Consider the following 26,959-nt stretch of genomic DNA (forward strand, 5'->3'; position numbering starts at 1 on the left):
ATTCATTGAGAATTCGTTGTTTTCTGCATGTACAGACTAGTATATCAGCTAATATTTATAATATATATAGGTTTACTGAAGCAAGTCCTGATGCTTATAAAGAATATAAAAAAAAAAAAAACATTATAGCTAGTGAGATGGCTCAGTGGGGAAAGGTCCTTGACATCAAGTCTGATGCCCTGAGTAGAAGGACAAAACTGACTCCTACAAGCTGTCTTCTAACCTGCACATCCTTGCTCTATGATGCACATATGCAAAACAAGGAAAATACAAAGGCATTCAGTACCTAGATAAGGAAGGCTTCTTACCTGGGGCAGGCAGTCCACCACTGGACCGTTTATATTTGCTCTCCTTTAAGATGGATGTAATTTTATACAGATGACGAAAACCTGTTTTGCATTCAGAGGCAAAGATAAACTCAATTTCATCTTCATGAGTTTGAGGAAAAACATGAAAAATATCGTGGATCTGCAAAATGAACAGCTTAATTTACTATATGCATTAATAAATATACTACATAGATAATCAACCATCAGTGGTTAGTGCAAGGATATGCTGTACTTAACCATGCTAGGTTTTTGCCTGGCCTTTTACATTTATTTAACTTTAGACAAAGATTTCACACACTGAGATGTAAACGTTTTCAAATGGAAGAAAGCAAAAAGAGGTACATGACCAAGGTTGTCCCTTTCCATCTCTAATCTCTGAAGCACATAAGGCTTATGCAGCAGTACAAGCCTGACTCCCCAGGCAAGGAGAACAGCACTTTACTCTTGTTTTCCAAAGAACTATTCTAACCCTGAAGGAAAGCAGATGTTCATCTGTGCTGAGTGAATCACTGCAAGACTACTTTCTACTAGAGAAACAGAGAAATGATTTTATTATATATCTAATTTTTATGTTAAAATGTAAAACTCAATTTGAAACTAGTATATTTGGTATAGTTTGTTAACTTAAAAGGTAGTTTTTAGACACAGCTCTTGAAAGTCTTCTCAGAAGCACAGAAGCCAGAGCTGAGGCTGTGGGCTCACTACCATGTATGTGCAGGGCCACATCAGCAGTCACTCCTGAGCTGCCACTTCAAAAGTATTCTGCATTCTACTTCCTGCTACAAACTACTCCATTCTGGAACCATCATTCCAACTCAAACTGTTCACAGTTCCTTTGAAGTTAAGGATGCATTTTAATAGCTTGCTGTAGAACTCCATCTGCCCGAGTATCCTGAGAAAATACACAGCCAAGTTCAAGAACAGAAATACATACATTTATCCAGATGTCTGTTGTTTCTTCATAGATGACCAGTGGTGTCACAGAATCAGGAACTGATTCTACGAGTCTCTGTCTATCCATGGCATCATCTTCTACTGGGATGAATAACTCAGGGGAGATAAGAACTATTTGCAGGTGAGTCTGGGAACGATCTAGTAGGACGGACCAGGCACTGTTCAAAGGAATGAGGAGAAATCAGGAATATAGCAAGCTCTCAGAAAATGAATAACCTTCTGTTCTCTCCCTCGGTACCTCATCAATTCTATTATTTTTAAAAGACATGGTCTTTAAAAAATTATTCCTATAATCACAATGGTGTATATTTATGCTTACAAATCTGCACATTCACTGAGTTCAGGGAAAAGGCCTAAGTGGAAATAACAGTGCCGCCGATTTACATGGGAAGGTAAAGCTGACAGCATGACTGACATTCTGAAACTCTGGATCTAACTTAGTTACAATGCAGTGACAACTTAACATACGCACTGTTTTCCCTCTGGAGTCCAGCCGGCTCTGGCAATATATTCAACTCCCTCAAACAGAATCTCAAAAGGTTGAACCAGTTCTTTATCTATGACGTCTATAATCTAGTAGGAAGAAAAGGGAATATAGTTAGAAGACAGGAAATAACACCCTCACTAGTCTAATTGACTTATGTCATCTTCTTTGCAGACACAGCACTTGAAAGGTTTGAAGTGAACAGTAAGACTAGCAGGTAGTCAGGTCCCTGAGCTGCTGCTCTCTGCACTGAGGACATGAGCTCAAAGTCTTCTAGAGGGTTTCTCCTAACAAAGCCCTTGACAATAAATGATAGGCTTAAGTTTTGCTCACTTTAGGTCTAGAATCTAGAAGTGATAGTCCTTACATCCCTATATCTTAGCCAAAATATGTTTGTGTAATATATTAATGAAATGGACTCTATAAGCAAACTTTTTTTCTTTTAAAAGTTTTAAAGTTTTTAATTGTGAACACAATTAAAAAAAAAAGTAAAATTTAAAAAATGGTCAAAGGGGGCTGGAGAGATGGCTCAGTGGGTAAGAGCAGCGACTGCTCCTCCAGAGGTCCTGAGTTCAATTCCCAGCAACCACATGGTGGCTCACAACCATCTGTAACGGGATCTGATGACTTCTTCATGTGTCTGAAGACAGTTAGTGTACACATATACATAAAGTAAGTAAATAATTATTTTTAAAAAATGGTCAAAGGATCTGAATAGATAGCTCTTCAAAGAAGCCACTTAAGTGGCCAATAAACATTGGGAACTTTAGCCACAGGGAAATGTAAATTGAACCCTGTGAGCTGTGGCTTCTAAATGGAGAGCCATGACAAATAACATGAACAATGACAACTGTTAGGATGATGCGGAGAAACTGAAACCCTCATGTACTTCTTTTTTTTTTTTTTTTGGATTTGGTTTTTTCAAGACACGGTTTCTCTGTGTAGCCCTGGCTGTCCTGGAACTCACTCTGTAGATCAGGCTGGCCTCGAACTCAGAAATCTGCCTGCCTCTGTCTCCCAGAGTGCTGGGATTACAGGCGTGCGCCACCACTGCCCGGCTCCTCATGTACTTCTGGTGGAAATATAATTTTCAAAACAGCCTGGTAGCTCCACAGAAGATTAAATATAGGTATACTCCAGAGAAACACAAACATCAACTTTCAAAAGCACTTGCACACCTGTGTGCACACATTCATAGCAGTCTCTCTCTGCAACCCTTCCTTTTCACTTTCTCTCAAGAAACATAGTACCACTACACAGCCCAAGCTGGCCTCAAACTTATGAGGCTCCTGCCTCAGCTTCCTGCAATATAATATAAGTACATGTCTGACTTCAAGACAGCTTTTCTTTTAAGAGCAAAAAAAGTGAACAATCCAAATACCCATCAACTAATGAATAGGTGAACAAAGAAATAACATTCAACAATAAGAAATGAAGGGAGATGGGGAGATGGCTCAGTTGGTAAATTACTTGTCTTACATGCATGAAGACCTGAGTTTGGATCTCCAGCACCCAAGAAAACAGCAGGCATAGCAGCACTGTGCTGTCTCAGCACTGGGAAGCAGAGACAGGAGGAACTCTGTAGCTAGCTGGCTAGCTAGACAGTCTAGCTGATCAGTGAGTTCTAGATGCAGTGAGAGATTCTATCTCAAAAAGTAGAAGAGAGGCTGGAAAGAGGGCTCAGTGGCTAAGAGTACTGGCTGCTCTTCCAGAGGATCTGGGTTCAATTCCTAGCACCCATGTGCTTTACCATCTATTAACTCCAGGGAACCTAACACTTTCTTTTAGGCACCAAGCACAAATACAGTACACAGGCAAGCATACAAGCAAAATACCTATATATCTAAAATTTTTAAAAATAAACAAACTTTCCTTTGATCAAGAAAAACACTTGACGCTCACTGTTGGTTTCCATGCATTTGTTCTACTGACCCACTTTTGACGCGCGCGCGCATGAACACACACACACACACACACACACACACACACACACACGAAAAAGAAAAGAGATGAAGGCATGAAGGCTGGAGACATACCAGGATGGTGGCATGATTGAAACCTCCCTCCCTCTCTCTCTCTCTCACAAACATACACACACAGACACTAATACATGATACAAATAGATGGACTTTGAAAATATTAAACAAAGAATCCAGACAACATTACTATACAATTTTGTTCATATGAATGCTCAAAACAGGCAAATCTACAGTGGTTGCCTAGAACTGGGGGATTATAGCTAAGGGGTGAGGTGCTTCTCTTTGAAGCAATGGTAATGCTCTAAAACAGACTATGGCTGCCCAATTCTGCAACTACACAAAAAGCCACTGACTTTTAAACTTCAATAAATGAGCTGTATTTTACATGAACAATACCTCAGTAAAGCTGTGTTTTAAAAAGTCTAAAGCTGGCTTAGTGGTGCACACCTTTAATACCAGCAGTCCACTCAGGATACAGACGCAGGCTAATTTTTGTGAGAGGCTAGCCTGTTCTATATAGAGAATTTAGGACAGTCAAGGCTTCATAGAAAGATACTGTTTCAAAACAAACAAACAACCCCCAAACAAACAACAAAACCCAACCACAATAATTTTAAAAAAGTCTAGGAAGAAAATTTACTTTAAAAAGTCTAGTAAAAAGAATTACTTTTTTGGTTTTTCAAGACAGGGTTTCTGTGTAGCCCTGGCTTTCTTGGAACTCACTCTGTAGACCAAGCTGGCCTCAAAGTCAGAAATCCGCCTGCCTCTGCCTCCCAAGGGCTGGGATTAAAGGTGTGTGCTACCACTGCCCAGCTTCTATTTTTAGGTATGTGCATGTATGTGTCTATATAGGTTTATGCATATGAATGTAGGCACTGGTGGAGATCAAAAGAGGACATTAGATCCTCTGGAGATGGTGTTATAGACAGTGGCAACCCTTCTGACATGGGTGCTGGGAAAGGAATTTGGGTCTTCTACAAGAACTTTTACCCGCTGAGCCATCGCTCCAGTTCCGCATTTTTTTTTAAAGATTTATTTATTATATCTAAGTACACTATAGCTGTCTTCAGACACTCCAGAAGAGGGTGTCAGATCCTGTTATGGATGGTTGTGAGCCACATGTGGTTGATGGAATTTGAACTCAGGACCTTCCGCTTAACCACTGAGCCTCAGTCCTGCATTTTAACTAATCTTATGAGCATGTCCAAATGGAAAGCAGCAATATAAGAGAAATATGGGTTATTCAATCTACCACAGATCTGATATACACCCAACATGGAAGGTAAGCCACTGTATTCAAATGACTGAATAATTAATAGGGCAAAGAGCAAAACTATTCACAAGAAGGAAATGTGTTTGTGTGGTGATGGATGTGTGTAGAGGCCAGATGATTTGTTTATACTTCAGATTTTTTTTTTTTTTGAGACACTGCCTCTCACTGACCTGGAACTCAATAAGCAGGCTAAGCTGGCTGTCCAGAGCCCAGGGATCTGCCTGTCTTCACAGCCTCAGTGCTGGGATTATAAGCATATACTACAACAGCAAGTGATTTATGTGGGTTCTGGGATTTAACACAGGTCCCTTTATATCCTACTTCCCAGGCCTACTAGGGAGAATTTCTCCTAGGGGAGAAAATTAGGTCAGCTATAAATCATGAGTCACAGATGTCTCAGCAAGTCCGACGAGCAGACACATAGGAAAGTGCACCCCAGTCAGCTGAAGCGCAGGGCTAGTGCCTCACTTACCCCCCCTTCAGCATCGACAACTATCTCGGACATCTTGAAAGTGACCTTTGGGTTTGCTGTGCCTTTAGAAAGAAACATAAATGATAATTACCACAATCACTCCAACTAACTTCTTCAGGTCCCTATTCTTCAGACTTTAGTAAGTTTGTAATACTATATACAGCTGGGGTTCTATTATGCAAACATCTTAGAATCCACCTCAAATTCACATGGGTAGCAAATACAAAAAAGGCTAAAATACTAGAAAGAGTCGGTATGAAAACTGAGGGAAATTGCCTATCATTTCTCTAATGAAAATGTTTGTAAACAGCAAAATGGACAAAAGCCCAACTACTTAGAAAGAACAAAATCACCTAAGTCTTTGACGGGGAGGGATATCCTCTAGCTGATTTCCCTAAGCCCAAATTACCAGTTTCATGAGCACAGCCACCTGTGAAAGCAATTAAAGATTCCAAAACTACACTCGAACAAACAGCTTATAAAAGCTGTTGAATATCACGCTGACTACACACTTCAATGACTTCAATGACGGCACATTTTGAGACTGGTTTTGAGACAAGTGCTCCTTGTGTAGCCCAGGCTGGCCTGGAACTCCTAAAAATCCCCATGCTGCCACAGGCTTCCAAGCACTGGGCTACAAGCATGAGCCAGCACACCCAGAGGAGGAAATGAATAAATAAAGGCCATACCTGTTTTAGGATAACGGAAGGAATCTGCCCTCCTCGTTTCCAACATGGGGGACGTAACATGAATAATCTCCACTTCAGATTCATCGTTTTCTTCATAGAGAATTCTAAGAATTTTACCACCACTAGGAGCTTAAAAGGAATTTGGGTATTAAAAATTTAGAATAATTATTATAGAATACTCTGCTCATCATTCCTTCTAGAAGTAGGCATTTCACTAAGGGAAATAAGTTCTGCATTAGTGCCATTCTGAACCAGGGGCGATAGGGATTAAATTCGGGTCCTTGAATATTGCGAGGCTGGTGTTCTACCACTAGGCTGTTCTGTCTTCAAAACAAAACATTTTAACTATATTTATTTATTCACTGTGGTGAACGTGTGTGTACGTAGAAATCTTATTACTGGTTTACAGCTAAAAGTTTGAATACTTTTTTAAGGGAACAAGAAAAGAATTTATTTAAAAGTCCTATCTGGGATTTGGATATTTTACTTTAAAATGTAAATGTTTTACCACAATTATATAAAACAAGACTGTTGACATAAATCATTCAACACAACTGAATTCTTTTGTGTCTTCTAGTGACTTCTAAGTCCCTTTTACTAGGACTTAAATTTTACCCTTTTGGGAGGAAAAAAAATGTAAATGTGTGGTGTATTTAAATATATTCACACCTATATACAGGGGAAACATCTTGAAGGATTTTAACATGATATATTTTATATTTTAAATTATTTAGTAAAACATAATATTTCCTATAAAATGCCAAAAGTTTAGTTATATTGAATGGTTATGTCAAAATATTGTTCTGAACCCGGGCGGAGGTGGCGCACGCCTATAATCCCAGTACTCTTGGAGGCAGAGGCAGGCGAATTTCTGAGTTTGAGGCCAGCCTGGTCTACAGAGTGAGTTCCAGGACAGCCAGAACTATACAGAGAAACCCTGTCTCAAAAAAAAAAAAAAAAAAAAAAGAAAATCCAAAAAACCAAAATAAAAAAAAATATATATGTATATATATATATATATATATACATATATATATATTATTCTATATAATTATGGGCAAATGTCTACATTTAAAAGTCCAAATCTAAGAAAGACGTGGAGTAAAATATGTAATTTTTTTATTGTCCTCTAAAGAAATTCAGATTGCTGTAAACCAACAGTGATGTCATAGCTGTATTAATGGTTTCTAGCAGAGCACTAGCTGCTCTTCCAGAGCTCCCAACTGGGTCTCCAGCACCATGCAGCAGCTTAAAACCATTTGTGACTCCAGTTCCTAGAATCCGATCCCTTCTTCTGGCCTTTGCAGGTCCCAGGCACACTTACATACATGCAGGAAAATAGTCACACACATAAAATTAAGAGTAAATAAATGTTAAAAAGCAAAAAATGAAGCAGAGAAGAAAATATTAAAGTACATAATACCTAAGAAATATGGCTTCATAAGCTGTGTTTTCCATTTTGTCTATAAAATATATGTACATTATATTAGGCCACATATGACTGTAAGTGAATTTCTCACTGAGTTGTGTTAGGTTGTGTGGGTCACTACTTTAAGCCTCTCAGTCATTCACACACATTCATCTGTTCATGTGGCTGCCACTCAGTCATATATGTTTAACAGCATGTTATTTTGTCGATCTTGCTATAATTCTGCTTGGACTCACACAGGCCAGTTTTTTGTTTGTTTGTTTTTGTTTTTCTGAAAACCAGCAAAGGAGCACCTGAGGTACTGAGGCAGAATGTAACTGTCTCTACTAGAGTTCATGTAGGGATAGGGCCTATTTCTAAATAATAAATTAAACTAGTAGAGTTTAATGTCATCACATTTTAACTTACTGTTCCAGTGTTAGGCTCTGTATACTCAGCCAATCCCCAGTCAAAACCATTGATACTTAAACGTGACCTGTAACACACTACTTTCAGCTTGCTTACTTATTTCAGCTTGGGGACACCACCAGTAGCCAGAGTATCTGTCAAATTCTTCTTGAAGAACAAAGGTGGCAACACCAGCTGATCTGGGATCCTCTTCCATGTTGGCTAGCTCTGGACAAACATGAAAGGCAAAATTATCCCCTGAACTCTTTTTCTGCAATGGGACAGGGAAAAAGACTTCCTTCACTACTAAAGAAAGGCAGCTGATTGTAGGGTAAGTTGTGGAGCCAAACAATGAATTCAAATCTAGGCTTCACCATTTCTCTATCATATGACCTTGGGCAAATCTGTCTCACTCCACTGTGGTATGTCACTGGTAGAGCTCAGCATATGCTTGGCTCTAATACTCTTAGTACCAATAAATACCTAAACAAATAAATCACAAAGGCATTATTATTATTTTGTATCCTGGCAAAACAAAATGTTTACAGTATAATTTATATGTGTTTTGTTTTTGAAAATCATGAATGTTTTGACATTTGTCAATTCCTAGTTCCTGCTTGTTAAGTAATAGTCTGTTGATTTTTTTTAAAGACAGTAGAGTGGTTTTGAATGAGAATGGTTTCCATTGTAATCTCCCCCACATCCGAATGCTTGGTCCCCAGTCAGTGGAACTGTTTGGGAAGCATTAGGAAGCGTGGTCTTATTGAGGAGGTGTGTCACTGGAGGTGAGCTTTGAGGTTTCAAGAGCACACACTAGGCCCATTGTCTCTCTGCCTCATGGTTGTGAATCAGATGTGATCTCTCAGCTATTATTGCTCCAACTCCATGCCCGCCTGCCTGCCCCCACACTCTCTGTCATGGTGATCATGGATTAATCCTCTGAAACTGTAAGCAAACTCCCAATCAAATGCTTCCTTTTCTAAGTTGACTTGACTTGGTTATGGTACTTCATCACAGCTATAGAGCAGTAATTAAGGCAGACAGGGTCTTGCTATGTGGTAGGCTCATCTCAGAGGTTGACCTCTGCCTCCTGAGTACTGGGATCAACAGCTGACACCACCGTGTTGGGTGGTGCTGCAGATCTCTCTCATCCATTGTTCTGCAGACACAAGGACTGTTTTTGGCTACTGCTACTGTGAATAAAGATGACGTGAACATTCATTCTTGCACAATAATTTCCATGGACGTGTGCTTTTATTTCTTTTGAGCAAATATCTAGAAGCAGAACGGCTGGTCAGTGAGTGTTTAACTCTGTGAGGACGTATTATTATTTTACACATTTACTAACAGTGTGTGACAGTTCCAACAGCTGGTGTTCTCAGTCTCACTTTTGCTTTGGTGTGCAGTGATGTGTCATGATTTTATTTTCTTTTTTAAAAACAGGGTCTTGCCAGGCAGTGGTGGCACATGCCTTTAATCCCAGTGCTTGGGAGGCAGAGGCAAGTGGATTTCTGAGTTTGAGGCCAGCCTGGTGTACAGAGTGAGTTCCAGGACAGTCAGGGCTACACAGAGAAACCCTGTCTTGAAAAACCAAACCAAACCAAACCAAACCAAACCAAACCAAACCAAACCAAACCAAACCAAACCAAACCAACAACAAAAAAAAAAAAGACAGGGTCTTACTATGCTGCCAAGGCTAGTCTTTTGTTTTGTTTTGTTTTGTTTTGTTTTTGAGACAGGGTTTCTCTGTAAACCCTGGCTGTCCTGGAACTCACTTTGTAGATCAGGCTGGCCTCAAACTCAGAAATCTGCTTGCCTCTGCCTCCCAAGTGCTGCAATTAAAGGCATGTGCCACCACTGCCCAGCAAGGCTAGCCTTAAATTCCAAGTAATCCTCCTGCTTCAGCCTCCTGAGTGGTTGGACTATAGGCACATACCACTATGTACAACAAACAGGTGAGATTTGAGTCTGTTTAGATTTTTCTTTTGTTGTTGTTGTTGTTGTTTGTTTTTTTCCTCTGGGTAGCCCTAGTTGTCTTAGAACTCACTTTTTAGACCAGGCTGGCCTTGAACTCAAAGATCTGTCTGCCTCTGCCTCCCAAAATGCTGGGATTAAAGTCATGTGCCAGTACACCCAGCTTTAATCATTTTTGTTTTTTGTTTTTTGTATTTGGTTTTTTTGAGACAGGGTTTCTCTGTGTAGCCCTGGCTGTCTTGGAACTCACTCTGTAGACCAGGTTGGCCTCGAACTCAGAAATCCGCCTGCCTCAGCCTCCCAGAGTACTGGGATTACAGGCGTGCGCCACCACCGCCCAGCTTAATTTATCATTTTTGATCATCTGTATTTTACATTATGTGAAATTAATGTACAATAAGAACCAATACTCCCTTATCCAAAAAGTGAGTCAAGTATTTGGGATTCAGAGTCTCTTCATGCAGTACACATCTATGATGTATTATGTAACATAACCAGCAGCACAACTGGATAAACTGTAATCTAATATCCAGCAGCAAGCTGAAGGACAGGCACACTGAGCAGGGCAAACTTTATAAATACTCTCAAGCCAGTCCAGGTTAGGGTTTACTACCAAACAAGTTTTAGCACCAAGCTAATGACAACAGTGTGTGCAGAGTGTTCTGAAATGTGATTTAGTAAAAGAGCCAAGACCAGTGCTGGGTTTCTTAACCCCTCACTACCATAAACTCTGCCTCCAACTTTATTTCCTATTCTGTTCTCCTTTGGACGTGAGGACAGGTACTGCTGTTTGTATCTCTGCCATATTACAAGTTACTCACTCACTGGATAACTGGTACCACCTTGTCTTCCCAGCAGAGGGTAAATGGGGGCAGGAACCAGTACTTTTAAATATCTCCACCATATTGAGCAGAGAGCAAGCTCACACTCACCTTCCAAGGCCAGCTTTCATCACAAGCTACTGATGAACACACAGGCTGAGCACCCTTCCTCCACCACTCTCCATAGACATGCCCAGCCTTCCTATGCTTCAGCCACCAGTCTAAACAATCACAGCTGACCTCAAACTCAGATATACCTGCCTTTTCTTCCCAGAGCCTGGGCATCAATATGTCCAGCTGTTGTTTTCTGAGATAGCATTTGTGATTGTTGGAGGAAGTGTGTCACTGTGGGCATAGGCTTTAAGATCCTCATCGTAGCTTCCTGGAAGCCAGTTTTCTCCTGTTTGCCTTCAGAACATGATATAAAACTCTCAGCTCCTCCTGCACCATTCCTATCTGGATGTTGCCATGTTCCCGCCTGGATGATAATGGACTGGACCTCTGAACTTGTAAGCCAGCCCAAACAAAATACTGTCCTTATGAGAGCTGCCTTGGTCATGGTGTCTGTTCACAGCAGTAAACCCCAACAGAGACAGCACTGAACTTATATTCCTCTTGTCTCAGACTACATTGTTCACTCTCAGAGCCTACTTATATATTCCCATAATGCACATGGTTCTACATTCTAATTTTTCCTATTACTATAGTAGATGAACAAGCTCTCAAAAACAGAAAACTTCAGAAGTCTGTTTCTGATCAAGTTTCTGATAATGTGTAAGTGGCTTTTCTGTTTGTATCCTCTAAACAAATCTAATTTTTTTTAAATTAAAATTTCATTTAGTGGCTGATGGTAGTGGCCCATGCCTTTAATCCTAGTACTCAGAAGGCAGAGGCAGGTGGATCTCTGAGGCCAGCCTGTTCTACAGAGAGAGTTCCAGGACAGCCAGGGATACAGAGAGAGATACCCCATCTCAAAAAAACAAAACAAAAAAAATCTTTTTTTTTTTTAAATTTGATGAGAAGGGTTTCAGAGAACTAGTGGCAGTCTTTCTAGAACAAGCACGGCAGAAGTGCACTGTGGTGCTTGAAACTGGCTAAGAGGAGAGCACATTATCTAAGGGGGCTGACCATATATTCTGTGTTCTCACACCTTTAAAATTTTATGCACCTGAACTTAAAAATGAAGATTACCCAGTTTGCTTTAATGTCAAAATAGAAGTAAAAGCAAATTCAATTTTTCAAACAGTCTCACCAAAGCAGGCTGCAGAGCTCTGACTTACCATTGTGCACATAGGTGATCCTCCGTTCTTCCCTGGTTACGAGGTTTGATATCCAAATATCATTGCTGTGAATGAAAGCTATCCAATCTGGATCAGCAGGGCATAACTTTGGATCCATTCGTATATTGGGACAACTAGTTTCCACTAAATTGGGCCGTAAAGGCTGTTGCTAGAAAAGTAACCACTTTAAGTTATTAGGTTGATAAATATAAATTTGTAAGATAAATGACATTTCTAATTAAAATGCATATTGAGACAGCTGCATCCACAAAAAAAATATACTTTCAACTGGCTTAACATATTAAGGAGTCTTTTAAATGATAAATGAAAAAGCTATGGGTAAGCCCGGTGGTGGTGGTGGCGCACACCTGTAATCCCAGCACTCTGGGAAGCAGAGGCAGGTGGATCTCTGAGTTTGAGGCCAGCCTGGTCTACAGAGTGAGTTCCAGGACAGCCAGGGCTATACAGAGAAACCCTGTCTCGAAAAAACCAAATACAAATAAATAAATAAATAAATAAATAAATAAATAAATAAATATTTAAAAAAAATCAAGCTATGGGTAAAAGATAAAAAAATAATGTATTATATACCAAAACAATGTAACAGCTTTCAGAAACTTTCTGCTCAGTCTGTTTATTGGAGTAATCATAACCTGTTGAACTTTTTTTGAGACAGGGTCTTACTACAGCCCTTGGCTAGTCTGGAACTAAGTAAATAGGACTGATCTCAAACTCACAGAGATCCACTCGCCTCTGCCTCTTGAGTACTGGCATTAAGGGTATGTGCAACTATGCTTAGCTTGTTGAATATTTTTAAACAGTTTTGAAAATATCATTAAACATTTAAAAATTAATTTTATCAATAAAAGTAAGTTTGCCTATAAAACATGCAATGAGGAATGGTAAGATGGCTCAGCAGGTAAAGGCTCTTGTTGCTAAGCCCAACAGTCCGAGTTCAATCCCTGGGCCCTACCTACACAGTAGAATAAGAGAACAGAGCAAGGAAGTTGTCCTCTGACTTCCACACATGTCCTCAAGTGTACGCACATACGCAATAAATGGAAAAAATGTTTAACTTTAAAACAAAAAGATTAACTTTTCATTTTATGTATATAATGTGGTGTCTGCATGTATGTCTGTGTACCACATGTGTGTCTGGTGCCTGATAAGACCAGAAAAGGGCATTGTACCCCCTGGGACTAAGGTTACAGACAATTGTAAACTACCATGTGGGTTCTGTGAATTAAACCTGGACTCCTGGGAAGAACATCCAGTGCCTTAACCACTGAGCCATCTCTCTAGCTTGTCTCAAAAATTTTAATGTAATAAAAGCTAAGATCAATACAATCCTACCAAAAGAATATCTCCAATTGTTCATAAAGAATTACTTGGAGCTGGGCAGTGGTGGCGCATGCCTTTAATCCCAGCACATGTGAAGCAGAGGCAGATGGATTTCTGAGTTCGAGGCCAGCCTGATCCACAGAGTGAGTTCCAGGACAGCCAGGGTTATACAGAGAAACCCTGTCTCGGAAAAAAAAAGCAAAAAACAACAACAACAACAACAACAAAACAATAAATAAATAAAATAATAATAGTAATAATAATTACTTGGAACAAAACCAAGTATAAATTCATTTATTAAGATAATTAGCTTTTCAGGGAAGCAAAAAAAAAAAAAAATCACCTGTGATAATATCTTTCAAAATCTCACTCAGTACTCAGAGAAAATGGAAAATAGTGCCATTTTCTGTATCTTCCAGCACAGAAAGGATTTTGAGCACTTAAAAAATTGTATCTTAGGGCTAAAGAGCACACGCTGCTCTTGCTGAGGACCCAGGTCCAATTCCTGGCATCCATGTCAGACAGCTCACAACTGCCTGCAACTCCAGCTCCAGGGCATCTACACCTCTAGCCTGAGAGCACTTGCAGACACACAGACACACACACACACACACACACACAAATACACACACATAAAATCTAAAAAAAAAAAACCATTGTATATTTATATCATTGGAAAAATGATTAACCTTTTTAAAAAAAAATAATTCTATTTTCACAATTTTTAATTCTGTACATCTGTCTGTGTTTGTTTGGGGTTGTGCATGTGAGGTCACGTACCTGCCGAAGCCAGGGATCCCTGGAGATGAAGATACTGTACGCTGTGAGCACAGTTGTGTGTGCTGAGAACTGAGCTGCCATTCATCCAGTGCCCATCTGCCTTTTGTTTCTCTAAGATTTTATTTTTAACCTTTATTTTATGTGTGGGCATTCTGCCTGAATATGTGTCTGCACCACTTGCATGTCTGGTACCCATGGCGGCCAGAAGAGGATGTTGAGACCCTGGGAGTATGATCCACCATGTGGGTGCTGGAAATTAAACTTGGGTCCTCTGAAGAAACAGCAAGCATTTTTAACTTCCCAGTCATTCTCCCTAGTCCCAAACTATCAACTCTTAAATTAAAAACTAATATTAAAGACTGTAAAGACGACTCAACAGATAAGAACACTGGTTGCTTTTCCAGAGGACCTGGGTTCAATTCCCAGCACCCACATGGCAGCTCACAAATGTCCGTAACTCCAAGATCTGACACTGTCCCACAGACATACATGTGTGAATCAGGCAAAACATTAATGCTTAGAAAATAAAAATAAGTTATTAAAATTTTTTAAATCTTATTAATTGACCCTTTGGTTTATTTCTTAATTCCCTTTCCAGTTTGGGTACAAAAATCTCTTTAGGACCTCAAAACAGTTAACATACAGTTAAAGTAACTGCAACTTACTGTAAATCCATGTGGACCTCCATCTTTGATATGATAAATGCCACTACCAGCTTGAAACAGGAACGTTCCGCTTCCTGGGTGATAATCATAAGCTGCGATTCCCACAGTTCCGATGCGCTTTCTTTCTCTGAGTAGCTCTTCCTCTCGAGAATACATCCCATAGTCTAGTGTCGCCTAGGACAAAAGAAAAGTCACCCACTGCAGTCTCCTGACAACTGGTCTTTGCAGTTCACTATAATCTTAGCATCTCTACTGTGCTCAAGTCTGCATCTGTGTGACTCAAAAGTCACAAGCAGCTCTAACTACATTCACTCGACAAAGTCTGAAGTTTTGAGTAAGGAACCACTTAATCACTACTGCATACATTATAAAACAAGAATAAGCTGGAAATGGTAATGCTCACCTTAAATCCCAGCACTCGGGAGGCAGAGGCAGGTGAGTTTGAGGCCAGCCTGATCTATAGAGTGAGTTCCAGGAAGCCAGGGCTACACAGAGAAACCCTGTCTAAAAATAAAAAGAGGAGGAGGAGGAAGAGGAAGAAGAAAATCACAAAATAAAACAAAAATAAAGCCCATCATCTCAGTAGTCGGCCCTCTGCCCCCTATAACTAACCATCATTCAGTAGTTTTGCATAGTTAGTTGTAGAGCAGAGATCTCCCCAGCTATCTTAGTGAGGATTGGACATAATAGCCCAGCATACCCTAAGCAAGACAAGAGAATGGACTGTTTTGTGTAAAGGTAGGAGGTGAGGGATAGTAAGTAGCCTTGCCTTTCTGCCTCTACTCCTCTTGAGTATTAGAATTACAGGTGCATATCAAGTTTCAGGAGGAAGGGGCAGAGGGGCAGAGGGGCAGAGGGGCAGAGGGGCAGAGGGGCAAAGGGGCAGAGAGGCAGAGAGGCAGAGAGACAGAGTGAGAGGCAGAGAGACAGAGAGAGAGGCAGAGAGGCAGAGAGGCAGAGAGGCAGAGAGGCAGAGGCAAGAGACAGACTACCAGAAGTGTAAGGCCAGCCTGATCTACATAGTGAGACTTTGTCTCAAAAAAAATAAATAAATAAAAATTGCAGTTCACTGTAATCTTAGCATCTTAGAGGACTGGCTCTCAAGCTAGGCATGAGAAATGGCTCCGTGGTTAGATCATTTAGATCATTAGTGCCAGGCGGTGGTGGCACACGTCTCTAATCCCAGCACTTGGGAGACAGAGGCAGGTAGATTTCTGAGTTCAAGGCCAGCCTGGTCTACAAAGTGAATTCAGGACAGCCAGGGCTACACAGAGAAACCCTGTCTCAAAAAAACCAAAAAAAAAAAAAAAAAAAAAAAAAAGATCATTTGTTATTTGATTGCCAGTCCCATCAGATGTCTCACAACTATCTGTAATTTCAGTTCCAAAGGATCCAATCAATGTTCTCTTCTGACACCTATGCATACCAGGCATGTGTGTGGTCCATAGACATACATGCCAGCAGAACATTCATAAACACAGGCCAAAACATTTAAAATAAATGAAATGAAACACCAAAAATATTGAATTACAATATCCTATAATTTTAGATACAGTAAATTAGTAATTTAAAGATCGTATATGTAAAAGGAATGAAATTTAATTCCTTTTTATTCACATCTACTTAAAATATAAAACCCTAGAAGAACATTTACCCTGAAATAAATGAAGAAATGTACACCAAATCATGGAATAAGAATAATTGTTCCTACCTGAAAAAGATCCAAAAGAGGCTTCCAAGAAAGCATTAAGACTGCTGCTCTGTTGATCGTTTTAGGGATTTCAGAATAAAATAGTGTATTTTCCCTGTTCTCACCAGACATGGCTATAATGAAAAAAACAAAAACCACATTATTATTTTGTAATATTGTCTTCATTACAAAGTCGTAAATACATAATGCCTTCTACACATTACAGTATTTCCCATTCCACAGGAACCAAAATGATGTTATTTAGTAGGGCGTGCACATGCTTCATGCCATGGAAATTTCCTTGAATAAAAACAATGTTTCAAGCTAGGCATGGTAGCAAACACCTATAATCCCAGAGTTCAGAGTTGAGGCAGAAGAATCAGAATTTTGGGGCCAGCCTAGGCTAACTAAAACCTTGTTTCAAAAATAAAATAAAATAAGAGAAACAAGACCGCCAAAGTTTCTAACAGTGTCAGGTCCCACACCTACAATCTTGGCTCTTCAGAATGGCAGGACTGTGAGTTGGGGGCCAGTTTGTGCAGATGAAGAGGCTCTATCTCAAAAAACTAAGCAAGAGGTAAATATAAGAACAACTCCCAGCCAGCCAGTGGTGGCACACGCTTGTAATCCCAGCACTCTGGGAGGCAGAGGCAGGTGGATTTCTGAGTTCGAGGCCAGCCTGGTCTACAGAGTGAGTTCCAGGACAGCCATGACTCCACAGAGAAACCCTGTCTCGAAAAAAAAAAAACAAGAAGAAAGAAGAATAAAGAATTAAAAAGAATAAAGAAGAAGAAGAAGAGCTCCCCAAAGTTTCACAGAAAATACTCAGGTTTCATCCTGACAGTAAAACTCTATGGCGCTGTGCACAGCATGTATATGTATACCACAAATGTGTAGGTACCCAATGAGATCAGAAGGGGGCGCCACATCCCTTGGAGTTGGAGTTACAGGTGGGTGTGATGAACCTGATGGTGTGGGTTCTATGAACTGAACAAGGGTCCTGGGGAAAAGCGGTAAGTACCCCTAAGCCTACTCAAGTCAGATAACTTTGATATTCAGATCTTAGTCCATCTCAAGAAAAAACTATTAAAGTATATAAGACAACATAAGAAAGACAACTGTCATTTTTTGGGTTTGTTATTTGTTTCAGTTAACAACTGATAAGATTTCAGTGTGACTTTGGATTTGAAAATTTCTTCTCTTTCTAAACTACCTAAAATGTACTTAGAAACAAACAGGTTCAAGTTAATTCTCGTTTTTCTTCAGTATAAAGTTCTGTGACTGTAAAAATATCTTTGAAATTCCAAATGAAAGTATACTTAGTGAAATAACAGGATCTGATGTGTGATTTGCTGGAAGTCTTCTTTTGCTTTACTGGAGAAGGGAAAAGAGATCTGAACCAACTGGAGCCAGATTTGTTTAGTGAAACCACACTGATTGAAGTGGGATCCATCAGGGCAGCATGGACTGAAATCCATCCATGTGGAGCAGAATAGAAACACTCTACAAAGATGAGAGCCAAACCAAAACTGAACACTTGCCGCACACAAATGTTCACAAGGACCAGAGGTCCGATCTCAGCACCCACATTACAATTCAATGTCACACGCAGATATGAATGGAAGAAAACAAGATCTCTCTACTGTAAAAGGTGCTACAAAACCTGCTTTTGAAAAGCCAGGGAGAAGCAAGAAAAGGAGAAAATTAACCACAGACAAAACAAAATCTAGGCGGGAGGGATCCTAAACTTGGAACAAAAGCCACTGCACATAAAACACAAAACTGAGGAAGTCATCCCCAGCAGAGCATGTATGGCTGAGGCAGGAAGGTCATGCGTTTTAAAACATCTTAGGCATCTTAAAAAAGACTCAACTCATCACTCCGCTCGTTTTCCTGGGAGACTCCAGGTGGCACCTGTGTACTCAGTGATATTTCCCAGTCTGCTGTGGAGTTTGACGTGACATGTAGCCTGTGGCCTTAGACCTGCTGAGATACTTCAAAGCCTTACAAAGAATGCCCCGTCCCTGAGAAACAATACTATACCAGGTTTACTGGTAAATTTGAATAGGAATGGAATTGATGTCCTTCATAAAATCAGGAGTGCTGATCAAAGAAGCAAAGCTTTGAAAGGCCCCATAACAAACAAAAACCCAAACAAAAACGGACAGGCAGGCAGACAGACAGACAAAACTCCTCAGCAGAAAATACTTTAAGGGATAAATTCCCTCATAATACAAAATGCCTAAAAACATTAAAAACAAGCAAACAATCAATCAAAAAAACCACAATCAGAGGGGCTGGAGAGATGTCTCAGTAGTTAAGAGCACTGACTGCTCTTCCAGAGGTCCTGAGTTCAAATCCCAGTAACCACATGGTAGTAAGATCTGTGTAATAAGACCTGATGCTCTCTTCTGGTGTGTATGAAGACAGCTACAGTGTACTTATATGCAATAAATGAATAAATCTTTAAAAACAAAACCAAAAAACACAACCAGAGCTGAGTCTCACAGTGCATGCTTCAATCCCAGAACTTGGGAGGGAGAGGCAGAAAAAGGCAGATCTCTGTGGCTTTAAGGCCAGCCTGGTCTACATGGAAAGTTCCTGGTCAGCCAGTACTGCATAGTGAGACCCTGCCCTAGCCCCACCAAAAAAAAGTACCATAACTGGTGTGGTGATGCTCCCATACAATTTCAGTATGTGGGAGGTGGAGGTGGGAGAATCAGGAATTCAAGGCCAGCATCAACAGAGATCAACAGTGAGTTAGAGATCTTGTAGAGGCAACTGGACAGAAATAAGAACTCTACAGCCTCTTTGTAGGAGACATTCAGCAGTATCAGTAAAAATTCAGAATATACACTTTAAGCAATACCACTTTCAAGAATGAATAATACAACGACAGTTACTGCCTCGATTTTTCATAAAAGTAGATGATTAGCCCAGCTTGCACACATGTGCACAAGTGCACTCGAATACACACAGGCACACACAGTAGGGAATCAGGAAACTACAACTGCTCATTATGAGGCCTGGTGAATTTAAATATGGCACAATTATAGAATAGAATACTCTGAAAGTTAAGAACCAATCTTCAATTATGATGTGGACTCTGGAAAATGTCTCTAAAGCACACACATAATAATAAGGAATGAGGCTAGCAAAGATGGTGGCCGCTGCTGCTAGCAAGTGATCTGTGTAAGCTGGGGTGGTATGGAATGTGCATTCACTTACGCCAGTGGTCCCAGGGCAGCTGGGGTGTGAGGGGTTTCATCCATCAGTGTTATATGGAGCTGAAGAAGAAGGCACGCCCGACCTACCCATTCTAATCCCAGAATATTTAGAAGTGCAGGCCAAGATCTGGGCCCTCTATGCTTTTGGCCAAGATCTGAACATCCTGAGTGCTGATGATGTAACCAGAGCCCTAGAGAAGATGCTATGTGGCAAAGCCTGAAGTGTCTCCACTGAGCATTGTGAGCAAGAGCACCAGAACCTGCGCACTACTGGACTGAAGACGATGTGGGGAAATAGCTTATGCTATACAGAAAAAAAAATGTTATGGGGGGGGGGTTGACACCCAGAGGGGGCTTCCTCTTTTCAAAAAGAGAAGGGAAAAGAGGAAGGGGGGATTGGGGGAGGACTTGTATGAAAGGGTCCTGGGAGGAGAGGAAAGACTGGGGTTGGGTTATAAAGGGAATAAATAAATTTAATAAAAATAAACACTTTCCAATAATAAATAATAATGATAATATAAATAATGAACGAATGAAGGAAACTTAAATGAGCAGGAGGAGGAAACTTTTTTTTTTATGAGACAGGGTTTCTCTGTGTAGCCCTGGCTGTCCTGGATCTCACTCTGTAGACCAGGCTGGCCTTGAACTCAGAAATTCACCTGCCTCTGCCTCCCAAGTGCTGGGATTAAAGGTGTGCGCCACCCCTGCCTGGCTAGGAGTAAACTTCTTTTGAGTCAGGAACTTCCTATTTGTAGCATAAGCTGCCGTTGAACTTATGATCCTCCTGCTTCAGTCTCATCCTGTGTGCTGACATTACAGGTGTATACCACCCCATCTAGTGGGAACCTAACTTTTTAATAGAAAAGTAAATTAGGAGAGGCCATCCAGATGGCTTAGTAGGGAAAGGCTCCTACTGCCAAGGAGAGCCATATGGGGGGACAGAAGCAACTCCTACAGCCCTTGAACTGCCTCATGGGCGCTGTGGTCCGTCACATGCACACACATATATAAGCAGATAAATGCACTTAATAAAAAGAAAAAAGAGGAAAAGACATAATGGCACACCTGTAACCACAACAAACAGAAGAAAGAGAAGGGACAGTTTAAAGCGGCTTCGGGGTAACTCAGGAGTGCGATGTGTGTGGCCTTGAGTTCAATCCCGAGGACAGAAAAGCGAAAACATTAAGTGGACTAATATATTTAATTCAGACAGATCTTAAGCATGGAATAAATGGCGACAGCAATTAGAGACCAAGGCTTGGTTTCAAGCAGTGGAAGCTGAGCTGCCCCGGAAGGGAGCATGCTAGAGGGCTTACAGTTTGTTACAGCTGACAGCCACAGGAAAGACATTTCAAAGCAGTTTTAATCAATCTTTACTTCATCTTTGTCAAAAAGATTATGGTCAATTACTCTCTGGCTGCAAGTAAAAATATCTAATGAAATGAATCAAAATTAACAGAGCCATTGAACAGAAGTTCTTCAAATTAAAAGTTTTTTTTTTTTCCTTTAAAAGAAATGAGTCAGGCTGGAGAGATGGTTCAGCAGTTAAGAGCACTGACTGCTCCTCCAGAGGTCCTGAGTTCAAATCCCAGCAACCACATGGTAGCTCACAACTATCTGTAATGAGATCTGATGCCCTCTTCTGGTGTGTCTGAAGACAGCTACAGTGTACTTATATATAATAAATAAATAAATCTTTAAAAAAAAGAAGGAAATGAGTCACGGATGTGCTTATTACTGAAATCAATTCTGGATTACAGTCAGCACTCGCACCTGAGAGGTACATCCTTGCTGAAAGTGCAACCTCATACTCACCAAGATAATAGACCCTGTCTGAGTGAGGTCCATCTGGATCTGTCCTCTTCACAAACATAAAATCATGTGGCGCCTTAGCCATCATGTAGCCATGGTATTTTCTTGTATCAGCGAGCAGCTTTTTCAGCTGACTCCAAGAATACCGTTCAACATAAAAGGGCTCCAGTTTGGGTCGGTCCTGTGATTCTCCATTTCCCTCCTCACACTCTGCAGTTTCAAATATCTCGACACCCAGCTGCTCTGTTTCCATTGCTGCTGCCATGTTGCATCTTCCTGGAAAATAAGGCACAAGAGGCTGTTTACAGGGCCGTCTTCTATCATATTATTATAATGGTACTGCCAAATAAATACGTAATACGCCTCTCAGCACAGCTGCAATGAAACCTAATAAGAAAAGCCGTTGTTGTGGTGTCCACCTCTGTGCTCAGTTCCAAAAAGACTTTTTTTTTAAATTGAGGTCATGTCAATTTCACAGTGACTATAAATCCCTTTGGGAACTTTTTATAAAAGGCTCTCCTTGGGTATCTCCTGCCAAAATTCCTTTTCCTTTCCCACACTGGAAGAAAACAGGCCAAGTGCCAGTTGGCTGCTACATTCCACTCCAGAGCATGTCAATAGTGGAGCTATGTGTCAGAGGAGGTAAGGGTTTTTGCATTTTAAAAAGTAACACATCTAACAAATGCTGATTGCTCTGTTTCTAAAATGTAACAAATTAGAACAGTAACAACATTGTTACAATGAACTTTTAACAACCTAGGGCAGTAACCTAAGAAAATACATTGTTTTCTCTTACAGTGAGGGACTCCTAACAACTAAACACAGACTGATGCATCCTAAACCTTCTGCTCTTCTCTAGACACAATCAAGTACTTGTGATATTTAGTGCTTACTGATGGTTACTTGACTAGTCTTCCTGATTATGTAACTTCTGTCCAAAAGGAAAAGGCTACCTGTAAGTGGCTTTAATGAGTAAACAGTCAATGAGGAAAGCTATGGTAACATTTTATAAGTCTGTATCCAATTTGCCAGCTCAATACCATAATTATTTAATAGCCCTGAAAACAGATTATACTTATTTCACAAACTCAGAAGATATACTTTCCCCCCTTGATCTATATGAGCAAAGTATCAGAGAAAAATAAATACAACAAAAAAACGCTATCAGGAAACCTTGCAGAGCTGTAGCTCAGTGGTGGGTTCAATCCCAGTTCCACAAACTGAAACAAATGACATTGTAACCACGTTTCACATAATCATTAACTATTTCTCCAATAATCAATACATGGCCGTGTATTTAAGGTGACATCTTTCTTTCAAAGCTCAGCTTTACAGTTAACATCAACTCATGCTAACAAGTTATCTGCAATCTAGCAAGTAACCCAAAGGTGTAGGCTGTGAGTCAGTCCACGTAACTTGAATTACTGGTATGCAAAAGTGCTGAACTGTGCACAGCAGGGCATGGTATCATTTTCCACACATCCTGCCATTTATAATATTACAATAACAAAGTAGTCCAAATACTGTTACATTAGGTATAGTTGTAACACTCTCATCCAGGGCTCCACTGACTAAAATCCAGCAGAAAATTGAGCTTTTAGAGCAACTAGGACTCAGAATATCAAGTGACAGTATCTGAGAGTGGTGGTTGTTGGCCCAACTAAAAGCTAGGAGGCCTACTTTCAGTCAAGTATGTCAAAGGACCTAGTCTTCTGATGGAGCATGGGACTAAAATGAAAAGAATCTATACCAATTCTACTCAGTTTTTTTAAGTGGGAAATCTCATCTCTCCTCTACCCCTTGCAAGTACAAGGCCAAGGAACAGAAAAGAGCACAGTAGACTTCTAGAGTTTTACTGCCCGTCTGGAGTCATTAACAAGTTTAGAGTCCGTCTATGTAAAAACTCACATCAACTTCTATTTAAAAACTGGGAATTTTTGAGTGAACTGTGCTAGTCTCCACATATATACATACATACATATATATATATGTGTATGTACACAGTATATATATACATATATATACAGTACAGCTTAAATCTCATCTCTCCTCTACCCCTTGCAAGTACAAGGCCAAGGAACAGAAAAGAGCACAGTAGACTTCTAGAGTTTTACTGCCCGTCTGGAGTCATTAACAAGTTTAGAGTCCATCTATGTAAAAACTCACATCAACTTCTATTTAAAAACTGGGAATTTTTGAGTGAACTGTGCTAGTCTCCACATATATACATACATACATATATATATGTGTGTATGTACACAGAATATATATACATATATATACAGTACAGCTTAAATGACATTCTGCCACTGTGTTGACAGTAAATATTCTGCACAACACAGGTTGTGCAATTTATGCAACTGTGTAACTAGTTTCCAGAATTCCCCTGAAATTTTTTTTTGCCCTCCCTGAAATTCTCTATATACAAATACTTCCTCGAAATATGTGGCCTGAATTTTCTAAAACAGGGTCCTCTCCATTCTCAGCATACTGCAGATATTTCACAGCCCCACCCTCTCCACTTCTGGACCTTCCCTGGTGCCTACCTGATGGTATTTTCATCTGCTCAGATCTCTTCTATTTTCAAAGAGATCATTTTCACCTGGCCCAACTTTAAGCACAGATCTCTCCGTTCATCCTGATCTCTTCTCACAGGAATCTTTCCTTTTCTCACCATCCAATCCTGCTTACCAGATAAGAGATGTTGATCATTAAAATGGACCATATATGGTCAAAAAATTAAGCCTAAAAATCCCCAAATAATTAACTGATAGATTTCCTATTAGTGTAATAGGGAATGCCTGAATTCTTTGGGATCTCCAACTTGTCAAAACTGTGTTTGTGTTGACAGGCCTTATGAACCAACCAGGCAGGTCTTGAATTCAGTCCTCCTGCTTCAGCTTCCTGAGTGCTGAAATTGCAGACCTTTGCTAACGAGCTCAGCTCTAAAATTACTTTTTTCCAGAAAAGTATAACTCAGATTGGGTAGTTCTAGCAGTAGGTGTAAATCTTGATGTTCAGACACATTAAAGGGAAAATTATAGGTTTTAAAAACTGCAAAAATGGGGCAGAGATGGTTCAGCAGTTAATAAGGCTGTTGCAGACGCCCCAAGTTTGGTTCTCAGTGGCCATTTCTGGCTGCTCACAACCACCCATAAGACCAGTTCTCAGGGGGATCCAATATCTGGTTTCTATGGGAATTGTACTCACATGCACATACCCTCACACATACACACAACTCTTTTTTTTTTTTTTTTTTTTTTTAAGGCATATAGACATGAGGTGTCAAATGTAAAGTCTTGAATTTGGCAGATGTAATTTATTTCTAGTGCCAGGGAATTGGTTCAAAAGGTAAAAGCACTTGTGGCAGAAGCCTGAGGATCCCTAGAAAGCATTGGAGCAGGTCAACCCCTAATGCTGGAATGGCAAGAGAGGCATAGATAGGAGAACCGAGTGAAGTTGATCAGCTAGCCTGGAGTACGCAGCAATTGATACTCTGCCTCAACGAAGTGGAAAGGGAGGACTCCCAAATGTTATCCTCCGACTTCCTCACGATCCCCAAGACATGTGCGTGTAGAGCCGCGAGCACACACAAGCACACACACACAAAGATAGAATTTATTTCTATGTGCCTATGTTCCTTTTACATGTCATATGGAGCTGGTGAGAGAATAAATTCAGTACAATAAAAAATGTGTATTATAGGTCATTGTTTGCGGAAAGGAAACTTGAATTTAATCAACTAAATTGTGTTCACTTGTCTGTTTGTTGATAGCGTCTCACTCTGTAGCCAAGGCTAGTCTTGAATTCAAGATCCCCTTGCCTCAGCCTCCCAAATGCTGGGGTTACAGGTATGCACCACTATACCCAGCTAGAATTTTTGACAAAGATGTCCTATTCATTTTAAGAGTATTCCATTTTGCCTTCTTTTTCTTGCCATAATATTGAGAATAAGTGAGATAGGTAGCTTTTCTAAAAAATAATCACGAAGCCAGTTGATAGTCTAGCTTAGGAAAAAAATGCATGTGTTATTTTTGCAATAATAAATTACATGTTATCAGTTTAGACTCCAAGCTGTGTAAGCCACATAGAGGTGAGGAAGCTATGTGACAAGAGGGCAAAAAATGTTAGCAGCAATAGGCTAAGAGTCAAGACACCTCCCCAAAGTTCGAAGACCCTCATTCTGAAAATGACATATAGGGTTAAAAAGAGCTTCGGGATTCTTGGGGTGGGGTCTACAGAAATGGCATTCTGTAGCTTTTTACGGTAAGAACCAATCAGTCGTCTAGACCCTGCACACCTCACTGGAGCCTTGTCATTTCACTCTTCGGTGTCTACACCTGGGAAAGTTTATCAGCGGTAAAGGGCTCGAAAGCTATGAATGAGGAGAGGTGTGGCAGCGAATGTGGCGCGAGAGGACAGTAGGAACAGCAAGGCTTAGTTAAAGAGGATGAGCAAGCTGGACAGGAAGGGCAAGGACCCTGCTGCGAATGGGTGGAACAGAATGGCAGCGAGACAGTGAACGCGGAGGAATGGATCTAGAGTGAAGCAAGAGGGGGGAAGGAACACCGGCTGGGGAAAAGCAGCGAGTCCAAAGGCGAATCCCATCCGCCACTGGCGGACCTCAGGCGAACCCCTTCGCCTCTGCGGATTTCCGTTTCCTTCTCCGAAAGCCCGGACCGTCCCCGGCATCCCAACCCGAGCCAGGCTCTATCAAGATAACGGACGTGCGAGTCCGAGCGGGCAGCAGCCAGCGTTCAGGGGCGCCTAGCGAACGTTGGCGGCCTCGCAATCCGAGGGTGCGCTTCCTCTTCCGGCCAACGGGGCCCAGCCACCCGCTCTCCCTGTGAGAGCGGCCCGAGGACGGCCGGCCGGAGCTCCGTGGCCTCGCGGGCGCAGGGGAGGGAGAGCGGGCGGATACTGCACCTTCCCCCGGGCCCGCCCGGACCGTCCGGATGCGCTATGGAGCGGGCCTACGCCGCTTCATGCCGCGCCGCCTCCGCTCCCGTCAGGGCCACAGCAGCTTCCTCGGCGGCGACCCCCGCGACACCCAGTCAGTGGATGAAGAGACTTAAAAGCGGCGGCAGCGAAGACAGCACCAGAGGCCTCGGCACTTCCGGTTCCTCAAGCCCCGCCCTCCGACTGAAGAAGGCTAGCGGCCGGACCAAGAAAAGATGACTCTCGTCTCAGTGTGCGAGCAGGCCCCACAGCGCCACCTAGCTTCGGGAGGAGGCTCCGCAAGTGGACTGCCTGATAGGAGGGAAAACAGAAGGTTCTAAGAGAAATCAAGAAATATTCACCGCGCCTCTGTTAGCTACTCTACTACATGTTCACTGGCCAGTGGGATGGCTCAGCAGGTACAAGCACCTGGGC

The 26,959-nt window shown here is 41.1% G+C and overlaps 1 protein-coding gene across 4 annotated transcripts in view; it reads right to left on the reverse strand.

The window, feature by feature from the left end:
• Window positions 1-26,727, reverse strand: part of Dpp8 (dipeptidyl peptidase 8) — a 53,406-nt gene extending 26,679 nt beyond the window's left edge. Inside the window, exons 1-12 of one of the 4 annotated variants that reach the window (XM_052188022.1) lie at window positions 26,513-26,727; window positions 24,133-24,269; window positions 21,590-21,862; window positions 16,569-16,681; window positions 14,858-15,031; window positions 12,072-12,240; window positions 8,114-8,224; window positions 6,181-6,309; window positions 5,492-5,553; window positions 1,756-1,856; window positions 1,264-1,441; window positions 309-468 (exon numbers count right to left, since the gene is read on the reverse strand). In XM_052188022.1, coding sequence (XP_052043982.1) covers window positions 309-468; window positions 1,264-1,441; window positions 1,756-1,856; window positions 5,492-5,553; window positions 6,181-6,309; window positions 8,114-8,224; window positions 12,072-12,240; window positions 14,858-15,031; window positions 16,569-16,681; window positions 21,590-21,862; window positions 24,133-24,148 — 1,486 coding nt within the window. In that variant the 5' untranslated portion in view covers window positions 24,149-24,269; window positions 26,513-26,727. Of the gene's footprint in view, window positions 1-308; window positions 469-1,263; window positions 1,442-1,755; window positions 1,857-5,491; window positions 5,554-6,180; window positions 6,310-8,113; window positions 8,225-12,071; window positions 12,241-14,857; window positions 15,032-16,568; window positions 16,682-21,589; window positions 21,863-24,132; window positions 24,270-26,209; window positions 26,282-26,313; window positions 26,474-26,512 lie in introns of those variants that run through there. The other 3 variants (XM_052188025.1, XM_052188023.1, XM_052188026.1) reach the window with 3 other exon arrangements.
• Window positions 26,728-26,959: the final 232 nt, after the last annotated feature.

Source organism: Apodemus sylvaticus, chromosome 7, assembly GCF_947179515.1.
Source record: "Apodemus sylvaticus chromosome 7, mApoSyl1.1, whole genome shotgun sequence".
In the NCBI taxonomy this organism is placed as follows: domain Eukaryota; kingdom Metazoa; phylum Chordata; class Mammalia; order Rodentia; family Muridae; genus Apodemus; species Apodemus sylvaticus.